The 12,122-nt window shown below is 52.0% G+C and overlaps 1 protein-coding gene across 1 annotated transcript in view; it reads left to right on the forward strand.

Annotated features, from left to right (window-relative positions):
- The window catches only part of FANCA (FA complementation group A), a gene marked incomplete at both ends in the record, with an annotated part of 72,245 nt that extends 60,128 nt beyond the window's left edge, over positions 1-12,117 (forward strand). Inside the window, 12 exons of the mRNA XM_080702852.1 lie at positions 19-191; positions 790-898; positions 2,131-2,190; positions 2,330-2,434; positions 2,959-3,071; positions 4,065-4,203; positions 8,545-8,604; positions 9,831-9,936; positions 11,232-11,304; positions 11,478-11,643; positions 11,748-11,840; positions 12,010-12,117. Coding sequence (XP_080558978.1) covers positions 19-191; positions 790-898; positions 2,131-2,190; positions 2,330-2,434; positions 2,959-3,071; positions 4,065-4,203; positions 8,545-8,604; positions 9,831-9,936; positions 11,232-11,304; positions 11,478-11,643; positions 11,748-11,840; positions 12,010-12,117 — 1,305 coding nt within the window. The remainder of the gene's footprint in view (positions 1-18; positions 192-789; positions 899-2,130; positions 2,191-2,329; positions 2,435-2,958; positions 3,072-4,064; positions 4,204-8,544; positions 8,605-9,830; positions 9,937-11,231; positions 11,305-11,477; positions 11,644-11,747; positions 11,841-12,009) is intronic.
- Between the last annotated feature and the right edge of the window lie 5 nt (positions 12,118-12,122).

The following is a 12,122-nucleotide window of genomic DNA, read 5'->3' on the forward strand; positions in this document are numbered from 1 at the left end:
GCCCTCGCTCTTTTCCAGGAGATGGCTCTTGATGTGGCACTGGAGCAGGACACAGCCATGCGCCACAGCCCTTCCAGCTCTCGGGGACACTTCCTCTTCTCTGTGTTCCGCAGACGGCTCCAGACTCTGGGGCATGAGGGGAGCGTGGCCGCCAGCCTTCGGAGACAACAGGAGCTGCTTGTGTGCAGACGGTAGCATAGTGTTCAGGGGCCTCAGCAATCACCCCAGCACCCATGTTTCTTCTCTGTTAGTTACTTCTCTCCCCTCCTGTCTTGATGGCTTCATCTACTTGGTGGCTCCTGTGGAGAGCAGGCCTAGAGGTGTGAAAGGTGGTTTGGAGGCAAACCTTCCTCTTCAGGCTTGGGGGTCCCCCTGTCAAAGGTGTATTGGGAGGACCTTGTGTCAAAACAAGGAGAACCACGTGCTCATGGGTGTGTGTGGGTGCTGCTGCTGCATCTGAGTGTAGTGGTGTGGCTCTGTAGTCATGGGGACCGCTTCCTTACACCGGTGCACCCTCCTGCTTGGTATTTATACAGCTGTCAGCAGTCATTTTCTGGTAACACATTTTCAGTACCCACAGCAGCCTAAGCATGGGCCAGGAGCTGGGGACAGGGGCACATGTGTATTCTCTGAACACAGGCCTGGGGCAGGGGCGGGGGGAGGGGCTGCCACCGGGACTCTGGTTCCAGCAGCGGTACAGGATTCGAGGGGAGCATTGCACTCAGTCTGAGCTGGGCAGGCCTGCAGAGAGTCTCTGCCTTCAGATCTGACTGGGCCCTCTTCCCCAAGGCTCCTCCTCCGCCTGCCTCCGTCCCTTCTCCTCAGCAGCCTCCAGGCCCAGCAGCAGCCCACCACCGCCAGCTGCGAGGACTTCTTCCACTTGGTCAACTCTGAGTTGGTAGGTGCCATGTGTTTACTGTCTGGGGGAGGGGCGCTGCCGAGGGGCTGGCCCAGGGGCTTCTGAGGAAAGCAGAGCCATGTTGATGCAGAGCCATGCCCTGAAAGTAGAGCGAGAGCTCAAGCCATGCGCAAGAGCCTTTGCCCACAGCCAGGAAGGACGTGGCCTCCAGGCCGTCAGTGGTAGCTCCCTTTTTCCACAGCGTGCCTCCTAGGGATCATCACCCTCCAGCTGAACGGTTTGGACCATTGGATTTCGCATCTTCCTGCTCTCCTCTCCCTGGCTCTGCTGCAGGGCGTGTGCAGCCCTGTGGGGTACTGGTCCACCGCGTCTGCCAGGCAGCCCTGGTTCCTTAAGTCTTAGACACTGTGTTCTTACCCAGTCAACAAAAGGAGGCGCTGGCCGTGTGATCAGCAGGGGCCACGTGTCATCAGCTCAGTCCATTCTCAGGAGAGCAGCTTCTGCATCTGCAGACCTTTGTCTTAATCCTAAATCGGTACAAGTGTGACTAGATGTCAGGCTTGGGCTCTGCTTCAGCTGTGTAGCACTTCAACAGGTGACAAGGAAAGCAGAGGCAGCAGACCAAGGGGAGCTTTAAAGTCCCTGTGAGGCTGCTCACGGGGACACACCTGTGATCGCAGCTACCCAGAGGCTGAGGCAGGAGGAGCACAGCAAGGGTCATGAGTGGGGACCAGCCTGGGCAACTTAGTGAGTCTTCGTCCCAAAGAGGGATGGATCATAGCTTAGTTTCTGGGGCACTTGCCTAGCATGCCCAAAGACCTGGGTTCCTCACCCAGTACCATAAGAATTATGATTTCCTCTAAATTCTTAAAAAGAGTTGTTTCTCTTAAAGCTCTCTGAGCAGCCTGTGGGAGCCAATGTGAAAACAGGACTGTGCTTGGTTAGCAGAGGGCAGCAGAGAAACAGTGGGATGGCACTGTTGTCATCCTCAGCCCTAGAACCACCACCCAGCCACCCTCCCTGCTCCACCTGGAACCCAGGTCTGTTTGGGCCAGATTGGCCTGGGGGTGGGGGTGCAGCGGCACAGAGAAGCGTGCGGAGGCTCTGGGAGAGTACAGTGCACCCAGGACCATGGCCGGTGGCTCTGACCTTCAGTGTTGATTCACAAGTAGGTTCTCACAGCACACTACGTGCTGGGTCTCACTAAGTTGCCCAGGCTGCTGCCTCCCTCTCAGGCCCCTTCTCACTGGCCTTGATAAACTGTTTTACAGAGAAACTTCTGCTCCCAGGCAGGCGCCCTGACCCATGACATCACCGTTCACTTCTTCAGGGTAACCTGGCTTCTCCCATGTGACCTTCTAAGAGCCCCTTGGGGTGGATGCCTTTGCTGGGGGTGCCCTTCAGGGTCTGGGCTCACAAGTGTGCCCGGCTTTGGGCAAACTGCTGAGTTTCTGGTGTTTTCTGCTACAGGGGCTCTTGCATGTCTGTGTGCGTAGCCGAGAACCCTCGCTGACAGCCAGCATGGTCCTGACTGAGTGTCAGACCAAGTGCCCCATCATCCTGACCTCTGCGCTGGTAGGCCTGTGTCTCGGGGGTGCGTGAGGGGCTCTCAGCTGCCGCTTGTCATCTCTGACATCTCCATCCTGGTCGTTAGGACTCGGGAGGTGTGTGAGGAGAGACGAGGTGAGCGCAGCACAGGGTGCGCGTGCAGCAGATCAACAGGTCCTCAGCCCTCGGAGCTGCCACCCGGGCGAGTGCCTCTCATGCCTTTCTCAAGCTGTGCTCCCCAGGGCATAGCTGCGTGTCTTGTCTGACCACGCCTGGAGAGAGGTCACCTCCGCTCCTGTAGGAGGGAAGGCAGCCGTTGCCAGCTCCACTTCACCTGGTGTATTGCTCCTTGACTGGAACTCACTGGATGAGCTGTTCTCTTTAATACCAGCTCCTAGAGGGCTCCCTTGTCCTGTTCCTGAGAGCAGTCAGTGATTGTACATGAGCCAGCGCTCTTAGAAAACAGCTGATGGTGCTGAGGGCCCTGGCTGTCGGCTGTGTGGAGCGTTTCTGCCCCAGTCTGTTTACCACTGACCTTCTCTCCCTTCGAGCTGTGGTGGTCGAGCCTGGAGCCAGTGCTGCACAGTCGGTGGAGGAAATGCTCCCAGAACACGCTGCCCGGGGAGCTGCAGAAGCTGCAGGAGGCCCAGCAGTTTGCCAGCAAGTAAGTGAGGGAGAGCCTGGGCTGTTGCTGGGCGTCCCCCGACGCAGCCTCTGTGAAAGAACCAAGCTGACAGGCTCCTTCTGCGCGGACTTAGGAAGTCAGGAGCTGGTTTCAGTAGGCCTCACCCCAGCCCCATCTCCTGTGCCAGGTCTGACACAGGGCCGTTGACTGCCAGTGTCCCTCCGGCCCCCGTGGGGATCTGCTAGGGTGCCAAGCAGTCCTCAACCTGCCAAGCCTCTGACAGTTGGGCCGCCTGCCCCTGAGGCTATGCTAGTCACACCCAACCTGCATGGACAAGTCTTTATTGGTGCCTGGTTTTGACTTATGATGCCTTGGGGTTCCCTCAGGGTCAAGGACTTAAACATGCTCAGCAAAGGTGTCGCCTACTGACCCTAATTTTACAAACACCTATCAGGTTGCTTAGTTTAAGTGCCAGCATTCTGCCAAAGCGTACCCTGCTGGAATCTGAAGTTCTGTGTTGGTGACAGACTCCTCTAGGCCTCAGCCATAGGCCTGGCCAGTCATTGCCACGGGGGCCGACTCCCTTATGGTCCTGTGACCTTGTCCTCCGAAGCTCTGGCACCTGGGCAAGGTGGGCTGGCACCATGCCTGGCAGGCAAACCTCGTTTCTGATAACTGAAGCCACTCTGTGCCCTCTGTTGGAGACCCCATGCTACACGCGCACCCTGTGCTGCGCTCACCTCGTCTCTCCTCACACACCTCCCGAGTCCTAACGACCAGGATGGAGATGTCAGAGATGACAAGCGGCAGCTGAGAGCCCCTCACGCACCCCCGAGACACAGGCCTACCAGCGCAGAGGTCAGGATGATGGGGCACTTGGTCTGACACTCAGTCAGGACCATGCTGCTTGTCTGCTTGTCTGACACTCAGGCAGACCCCATGCTGCTAGACCCAGCACCATGACAGGGAACAAGCCTTGGCTTCTGTGCTGCAGCCCTAGGGTCCACAGTGACGAGTTTCTCTGTGTCCCAGCTTCCTCTCCCTGGACTCAGCTTCCTCTGCACCCAACCCAGCCTGGGTCTCAGCCGCCGCGTTGCACTTCGCAGTTAAGGAAGCCAGAAAAGAGAGCATTAGGAGACAGCTGAAGAAGCTGGATTGCGAAAGAGAAGAGGCAAGACATGGAATTCTTTTCTGTTTTTCTTTTCTGGTGTTTTTGTTGTTGTTGTTGGGTTTTTGTTTGTTTTTGTTTTTGCCGTACTAGGGATGGAACCCAGGGGCACTTTACCTCCAAGCTACACCCCCAGCCCTATTTTTTATTCTTTTCTTTGAAACAGGGTCTCACTGAGTTGCAAAGGGCCTCACCAAGTAGCCGAGGCTGGCCTCCAACCACAGTCTTCCTGTCTTGGCCTCCCAAATGCCGAGATTACAAACATGCGCCACCACGCCCGGCTAAGCTTGTTTTTTAATGAGGGGATTTCAAAGGTTTGCCTAGTTGACTGAGCCTCTCCAAGGGCAAACATGAAGTTTGAAGTTCCTGTCATTTTATTTGCAACTAAAATTGTTACTGAATTTTACTAGACTTTCAAGTTTACTGGTTTTAAAAAATAATTGTATTTTTCTTCTGAAGCGCCTCTGTTGGGCTTGCTTTTGGCCTCATCACAGCCCAGTGTAGAGCCACTGGATGGGCCATATTGTACCTTCTGTGCTCACGGTGGCAGAGCTGCGGCTCGTGCTGACGGGGCCCCAAGGTAACACAGTGAGAAGCTCAGTGCTGCAGCTCAGGGATATGAGGCAGGAAGGGCAGCCATTTGCTGCTTACCTGCAGAGGTGCTGGGATGGGGTGCATGCACACTGGGCTTTGTGCCCCCTTGGGTGGCCAGGCCCCAGCTATTCACTGCCACCCACCCCCCATCAATAGCGCCCACATGTTGTGGTTTGGGTTTTTTTTTTTTTTTTTTTGGTAAAGTATGTATGTGTGTGTATGGTACTGGGGATGGAACCCAGGGTCATTCTACCTCCAAGCTACACTCTCTGCCTTATTTTTTATTCTTTTTTTTTTTTTTTTTTTTTTTTTTTGGTGGTACTGGGGTTCCCGGAAGCCTTTCTACCTCCAGGCTACACTCCCAGACCTATTTTTACATTTTTATTTGGAAACAGGGTCTCCTAAGCCAGCACCCGCGGCTAGCTTCGAACCTGCGTGATCCTCCTGTCTCAGCCTCCCAAGCGCGGGGATTACAAGCGTGCGCCACCACGCCCGGCTTATTTTTTATTCTTTATTTTGAAACAGGGTCTCTTAACTAAGTTGCAGAGGGCCTAAGTAGCTGAGGCTCTCTGAACCATGATCCTTCAGTCTCAGCCTTCCAAATGCTGGCATTACAAACGTGCGCCACTATGCCCAGCTTTGATTTTTTATTTCTTATTTGGAAATAGGGTCTCACTAGGTTTCAGAGAGCCTCACTAAATAGCTGAGGCTGGCTGTGAACTGCAATCCTCCTGTCTCAGCTTCCCAAATGCTGGGATCTCAAGTGTGTGCCACCATGTACGGCTTCTGCACATCTCGTGACGTGTTAGGCCATGGTGGTATATATAGAAAGCCATGATATTCTGAGGGAGGGATAAAAGAGAACAGATACTGAAACCAATGCCAGAGAGGGAGCTGGGGGTGAGCCACCCTACTACCTCCTCTACTCCCTAAACACAGAAGACCCCATGTCAGCTTGCAACTTACACACTGACTTGAAAACCAGATCAAAGTGGGGCCAAGGTTTTTGGTCATTATAATATAAAAAACCTACAAGAACTCTTCTGAACTCATTTTCAGGGGGGTGTGTGTGTGTGTGTGTGTGTGTGTGTGTGTGTGTTGTTTTTGTTTTGTTTTTTGTTTTGTTTTTTGGTGGGTGTGGGGATGGAACCTAGGGGCATTAGACCTCTGAGCTATACTCCCTGCCATATTTTTTATTCTTTATTTTGAAACAGGGTCTCATTGAGTTGCGGAAGGACTCATTAATTAGCTGGGGCTGTCTGCGAACCACGATCCTCCTGTCTCAGCCTCCCGAATGCTGGGATTACAGGCATGCGCCACCACACCCGGCTGTTCTTAAGATGTGATTCAGTAGCTCCAGAGGCCAGCAGCCAGGCCCGAATGCTGATGGAGCTGTGGGTTGATCCTCAGAGGTTGTACAAACGCACTTTGGACAGGAGACTTTTAGGAGAGCAGGCTGAGCCAGTTAAGTACCATCAGGGGACGCTGCCCCCACAGTGCCTGGCACCTAGCTACCTCACTGTCTTGACTATATTAAAGGCAAATATAGAATAACTCCAGCAGTAATAATGTACTCTGTGTGGGGAGTCTGGGGATTGAACCCAGGGGCATTCTACCTCCAAGATATACCCCAGCCCTATTTTTTTTTCTTTCTTTGTGTGTGTGTGTGTGTGTGTGTGTGTGTGTGTGTGTGTGTGTGAGAGAGAGAGAGAGAGAGAGAGAGAGAGAGATACTGGGGATGGAACCCAGGGGCATTGAACCTTCAAGCTATAACCACGGCCCTAGTTTTTAGTATTTTCATTTTTATTTATTTATTGCAGATCTGGGGGTGAAACCAAGGGGCATTCAACCTCCAAGCAACACCCCTGCCCTGTCTTTTATTCTTTATTTTGAAACAGAGTCTCACTAAGTTGCAGAGGGCCTCAGGCGATCCTCCGGTCTCAGCTTCCTGGATGCTACATACAAGTGTGCACCACCACGCCTGGCTTGGTCTTTTTATTTTTATCTTTTTTTTAAGATTTAAAAAAGTTTATTAAAAAGATAGAAATACAGAAAATAGAAATACAGCCCCATGCCAAAATGGCACGGGGAGGGGAGTGACTCGAAATGAATACACCCTGGTCTTTTTATTTTTTATTTTTATTTTTTTTTTATTGTGGTACTGGGGGGTGGAACCCAGAGGCTTTCTACCTCCGGGCTATACTCCCAGACCTTTTTTATATTTTATTTGGAAACAGGGTCTCACTAAGTTGCTAAAAGCCTCACTAAGTAGCTGGGGCTGGCTTCGAACCCATGTGATCCTCCTGTCTCAGTCTCCCAAGCGCAGGGATTACAAGCGTGCACCACCACGCCTGGCAAGGTTTATTTTTGAAAGAGGGTCTGAGTTGCAAAGGGCCTCACCAAATAGTTGAGGCTGGCCATGAATCTGGATCCTCCTGTTTCAGCCACCCAAATGCTGGGATTACAAGTGTGCACCACCACGCCTGGCTAATAGTAATGTATTCTCTTTATTTTTTTTTTATTTTTTGATGGTACTGGGGTTCCTGGAAGCCCTTCTACCTCCGGGCTACACTCCCAGACCTATTTTTTAAATATATTTTTATTTGGAAACAGGGTCTCTTAAGCCAGCGCGGCTGGCTTCGAAAGGGCGTGATCCTCCTGTCTCCACCTCCCAAGCGTGGGGATTGCATGTGTGCGCCACCACACCTGGCTGTAATGTACTCTCTTTAAAGAAAGCTCTGTTTTAAGCCGGGCGTGGTGGCACACGCTTGTAATCCCCGCGCTTGGGAGGCAGAGACAGGAGGATCGCGCAGGTTCGAAGCTAGCCGCGCTGGCGTTAGAGACCTGTTTCAAAAATATAAAATCGGTCTGGGAGTGTAGCCCGGAGGTAGAAGGCCTTCAAGGAACCCCAGTACCACTAAAAAAAAAAAAAAAAAAAAAAAAAGAAAGCTCTGTTTTAGCCAGGCATGGTGGCGCATGCTTGTAATCACCACGCTTGGGAGGCTGAAAAAGGAGGATCACGCAGGTTTGAAGCCAGCCTCAGCTACTTAGTGAGGCTTTCCGCAACTTAGTGAGACCCTGTTTCCAAATAAAATATAAATGGGTCTGGGAGTATAACCCAGAAGTAGAAAGCCTCTGGGTTCCACCCCCAGTACCACCATAAAAAAAAAAAAAAAGCTGTTTTAACTGGGCGTGGTGACACATGCTTTAATCTCAGTATTTGGGAGGCTGAGACCTGAGGATCACAGTTCGTGGACAGCCTCAGCTACTTAGTGAGGCCCTCTGCAATTTAGTGAGACCCTGTTTCAGAATAAAAAGAATAAAAATAGGGCAGGGAGTATAGCTTGGAGGTTGAATTCCCCTGGGTTCCATCCCCAGACCCACAAAAGAAAAAGAAAGTTCTGTTTTAAGCCAGGTGTGGTGGCACATGCTTGTGATCCTAGTACTTGGGAAGCTGAAACAGGAGGATGGCGGTTCATCGACAGCCTCAGCTACTTAGTGAGACCCTGTTTCAAAATTAAGAATAAAAAATCGGGCTGGAGGTGTAGCTCGAAGGTCAAATGCCCCTAGGCTCCACCCCCAATACCTTAAAAAAAAAGCAAGCAAGCTGTATTTTATAAAGTGGTTGTTAGATGACTTAAAGGACCTGGGCTCTAGACGTGGCCTGGCTCAGCTGGACGAGTATGTCTGGCCTCGCCAGGGCCAAAGCGGGCTGATGTGCACTCCTGACTTTGCCTGTTCTCGTTGCAGCTGTTGGTTCCCCTCCTTTTCTTCTCCTTGATGGAGCTGCTCTCATCACATCTGACTCCAGATGTAAGTCAGACGTCACAGCTGAGGTGGCTTGCTGTGCTGGCCAGGCAGTACACCCTGGGCCCAGACCTCAGTCCTTGAGTCGGGTTCTGGGCATCTGAGGAAGTTCCATGTGTATGGATAGCTTCACTCTTGATGTCTTATTTCAGAACTTGGTGTGTGTAAGGGGGAGTCTGAGGGGCCTTTATCTGAGCCCTTTCTATATAAGTTGTCATCAATTTTAAGGTTTTGAACAAGCCGGGTGTGGTGGCACAAACCTGTAACCCCAGTGCTTGGGAGGCTGAGACAGGAGGATCACATTTGGGAGGCCAGCCTCAGCAATTTAATGTGTTTTTTTTTCTTTCAAAATAATGTTTTTATGTTTCAAAATAAAAAAGGCTAGGTGTGTAGCTTAGAAGTAGGATGGGTTCGCCATGTGTGGTAGTGCATGCGTGTAATCCCCGCACTTGGGAGGCGGAGACAGGAGGATCGCGCAGGTTCTAAGCCAGCCTCCTCTACTTAGTGAGGCTCTCAGCAACTTAGCGAGACCCTGTTTCCAAATAAAACATAAAATAGGTCTGGGAGTGTAGCCCGGAGGTAGAAGGCCCTGGGTTCCACCCCAGTCCACACACACACAAAAGAAAGTAGGATGGGTTCAATCCCTAGTACCACGCAAAGAATAAGACCGGTGGGATGATGCACTCATAATCTAGCGCTTGGGAAGGTCACAGGTCCGCAGCCGGCCTCAGCAACTTAGCAAGGCCCTTGATTTAGTGAGGCCCTGTTTCCAATAACAAGCCAGATGTGGCAGCGCACACTTGTGATCTCAGCGTTCAGGAGGCTGAGACCAGAGGATCACGGTTCGCGGACAGCATTAGGTACTTAGCGAGGCCCTCTGCAAACTCAGTGAGACCCTGTTTCAAAAATGAAAAGACTAAAAAATAGGGCTGGGATGTAGCTTGGAGGTGCAATGCCCCTGGGTTTCATCCTCAGTAGTAAAATAAAACAAAAACAAAAGTAACAAATAAAATCAGGTTGGGGGTGTGTATAGCTCAGAGATAGGATGCCCCAGGGTTCAATCCTCATACTAAAAAACAAAACAAAAAATACTAAGCGAGCAAAAAGGCACTGCCCCTTTGGAACTGAGGTTGGACCCTCATGTCCATATAAGCACAGCAGCTCTAGGAACCTAGCACAAAGGTCAGCTCTCCACTCGGCCCTGCGATGGGCTCTTCTGTGGGTCACAGGACACCGCCGGCTCCCTGAAGGCTGTGGAGGTGTGTGCTGAGGTCCTCTCGTGTCTGCAGAAGAGGAAGTGTGGCTGGCTGGTGCTCTTCCAGTTGACAGAGACAGGTGAGAAGCTGAGCTGGCAGGAGGCTGGCTGTTGGGCCACAGCTCCCCGAGGCGAAGCAGCCGTGCACTCTTCACAAGCAGCTTTCTAACTTGAGGAACACGTCCTCCTGGGGCCTCCTCCCACTCATTTTCATGAGTTTTATCTTTTTGCTGAACTTTTATTTATGTACTTACTTGAGGTACTGGGGATGGAACCCAGGAGCATTCTATCTGAGCTACAACCCCAGCCCTATTTCTTATTTTTATTTTGAAACAGGGTCTCACTAAGTAGCTGAGGCTGGCCTCAAAAATCTGTGACCATCCTCTCTCAGCCTCCCAAGCACTGGTTGGCTGAGCTCTTAAACTCCTGTTTAGGCCGGCATGGTGGCACACATTTGTAATCCTAGGACTTGGGAGGCTGAGACAGAAGGATCACAGCTTCAAGCTACTTAGAATCCTTCACGAATTAGTGAGATCCTGTTTCAAAATAAAGAATAAAAAATAAGGCTGGGGTATAGCTTAGAGGTAGAATGCCCCTGGGTTCAATCCCAGTACTGCAAAATAACAAACAAAAATACCGTTTAGTTGGGACAAATACAGTACATGCTTATTTTTTGTGTACGTGGCACTGGGGATTGAACCCAGGGGTATTCTACCTTGGAGCTACTAACCCCAGCTCTATTTTATTATTTTTAGACAAGGTCTCACTAAGTTGCAGAGCGTCTCACAAAGTTGAGGCTGGCTGTGAACCTGTGATTCTCCTGTCTCAGACTCCCAAATACTGGGATTACAGGCGTGCACCACCAGTCGGCTATACTTGTTTTAAAACCAAGAATGTTAGTCAGGCGTGATGGCACACGCTTGTAATCCCCGTGCTTGGGAGGCTGAGACAGGAGGATCGTGCAGGTTCGAAGCCAGCCTCAGCTGGCTTAAGAGACCCTGTTTCCAAATAAAATATGAAATAGGTCTGGGAGTGTAGCCCGGAGGTAGAAGGCTCCTGGGGCTCCATCCCCAGTATCACCCAAAAATAAAATAAAATAAAACCAAGAATTTTGGAAGCACTGGGAGGTCTGAAGGTGCTGCTGGTCCGGGGCAGTGGATCCACAGGTCCACTGCGTTGGTCTGCCCAAGCCATCTCTGCTCTGCATCGCCCCGTCTCCTCAGAGCCAGGGAGGAGGGCCTCTTTTCTTGCAGCTCTGACGGCTGTTCTCAGTGCAGGCCACACTCCTCCCAGAGCACAGGGCACTCCGCACCCAAAGCACCCCGGCCCTGGCACTGCGTGGTGAGCCCAAGCTGACGGGTCTTGGGTATTGCAGATGCCGGGCTGGGCCACCTCCTCCGCTTGGCCCCAGATCAGCACATCAGGTTGCTGCCATTTGCCTTCTACAGGTAACCCTTCTGCTGGGCTAGTCCATGGAAGGTGGGCTTGGTTTGGTGTGGTCAAGAGGGTGGCACTTCCTAGACATGCTGCCTGCAGCTCTGTTCCAGAGGGCTGGCTCTTCTCTGAATTGTCACTTACCTTTTCAGGATTCAAAGTCCTCTGTTGTCTTTTCTGCCTCTAGCCTTCTCTCCTACTTCGATGAAGACGCTGTGATCAGGGAAGAGGCCTTCCTGCATGTTGCTGTTGACATGTACCTCAAGCTGGTCCAGCTCTTCGTGTGTGGGGAGACCAGTGCTGTGTCAGCACCGGGCAGCAGCCTGCAGCCCCAGGGCCAGTCCTGGCTCCGGGTGAGTGCTCCCCAGCTGAGTGGTGGTCCCACCAAGGAATGCCAGGGTGCACGCTAATCCTGGGTTGGTATGCCCCAACCCACGACTGCCTACCTCCTCTCTAGGGCAACCCGGTAGAACTGATAACAGAAGCTCGTCTTTTTCTGCTGCAGTTAATACCTCGGTGCTTGGAAAAGAGCTTCTCAAATATGACAGAGGTAATACCAAGATGCCCTTCTTCATCTGACACCCTAGCTGCATGGCCACCAAACCACCAGGCTGGCAGTGTGACCTGCAGCTGTGTCCACCAGACCCCATCCCTGTGATCTTGGGGTTCTCGGCTGTGTGTCCCAAGACTATGGAGCTGAGCAGTGTGTTTCCTTCTAGCTGCTGGCCAGCCATGGAGACTGTGACCCCGAGTTGAGCAGCGCCCTCCTGAGCAGGCAGCATGCTGTGCCCAACACTGACCTCTACGAGGAGCCCCATCTCTTCTGACTGGA

Source organism: Muscardinus avellanarius, assembly GCF_963383645.1.
Source record: "Muscardinus avellanarius genome assembly, chromosome: 10".
In the NCBI taxonomy this organism is placed as follows: Eukaryota; Metazoa; Chordata; class Mammalia; order Rodentia; family Gliridae; genus Muscardinus; species Muscardinus avellanarius.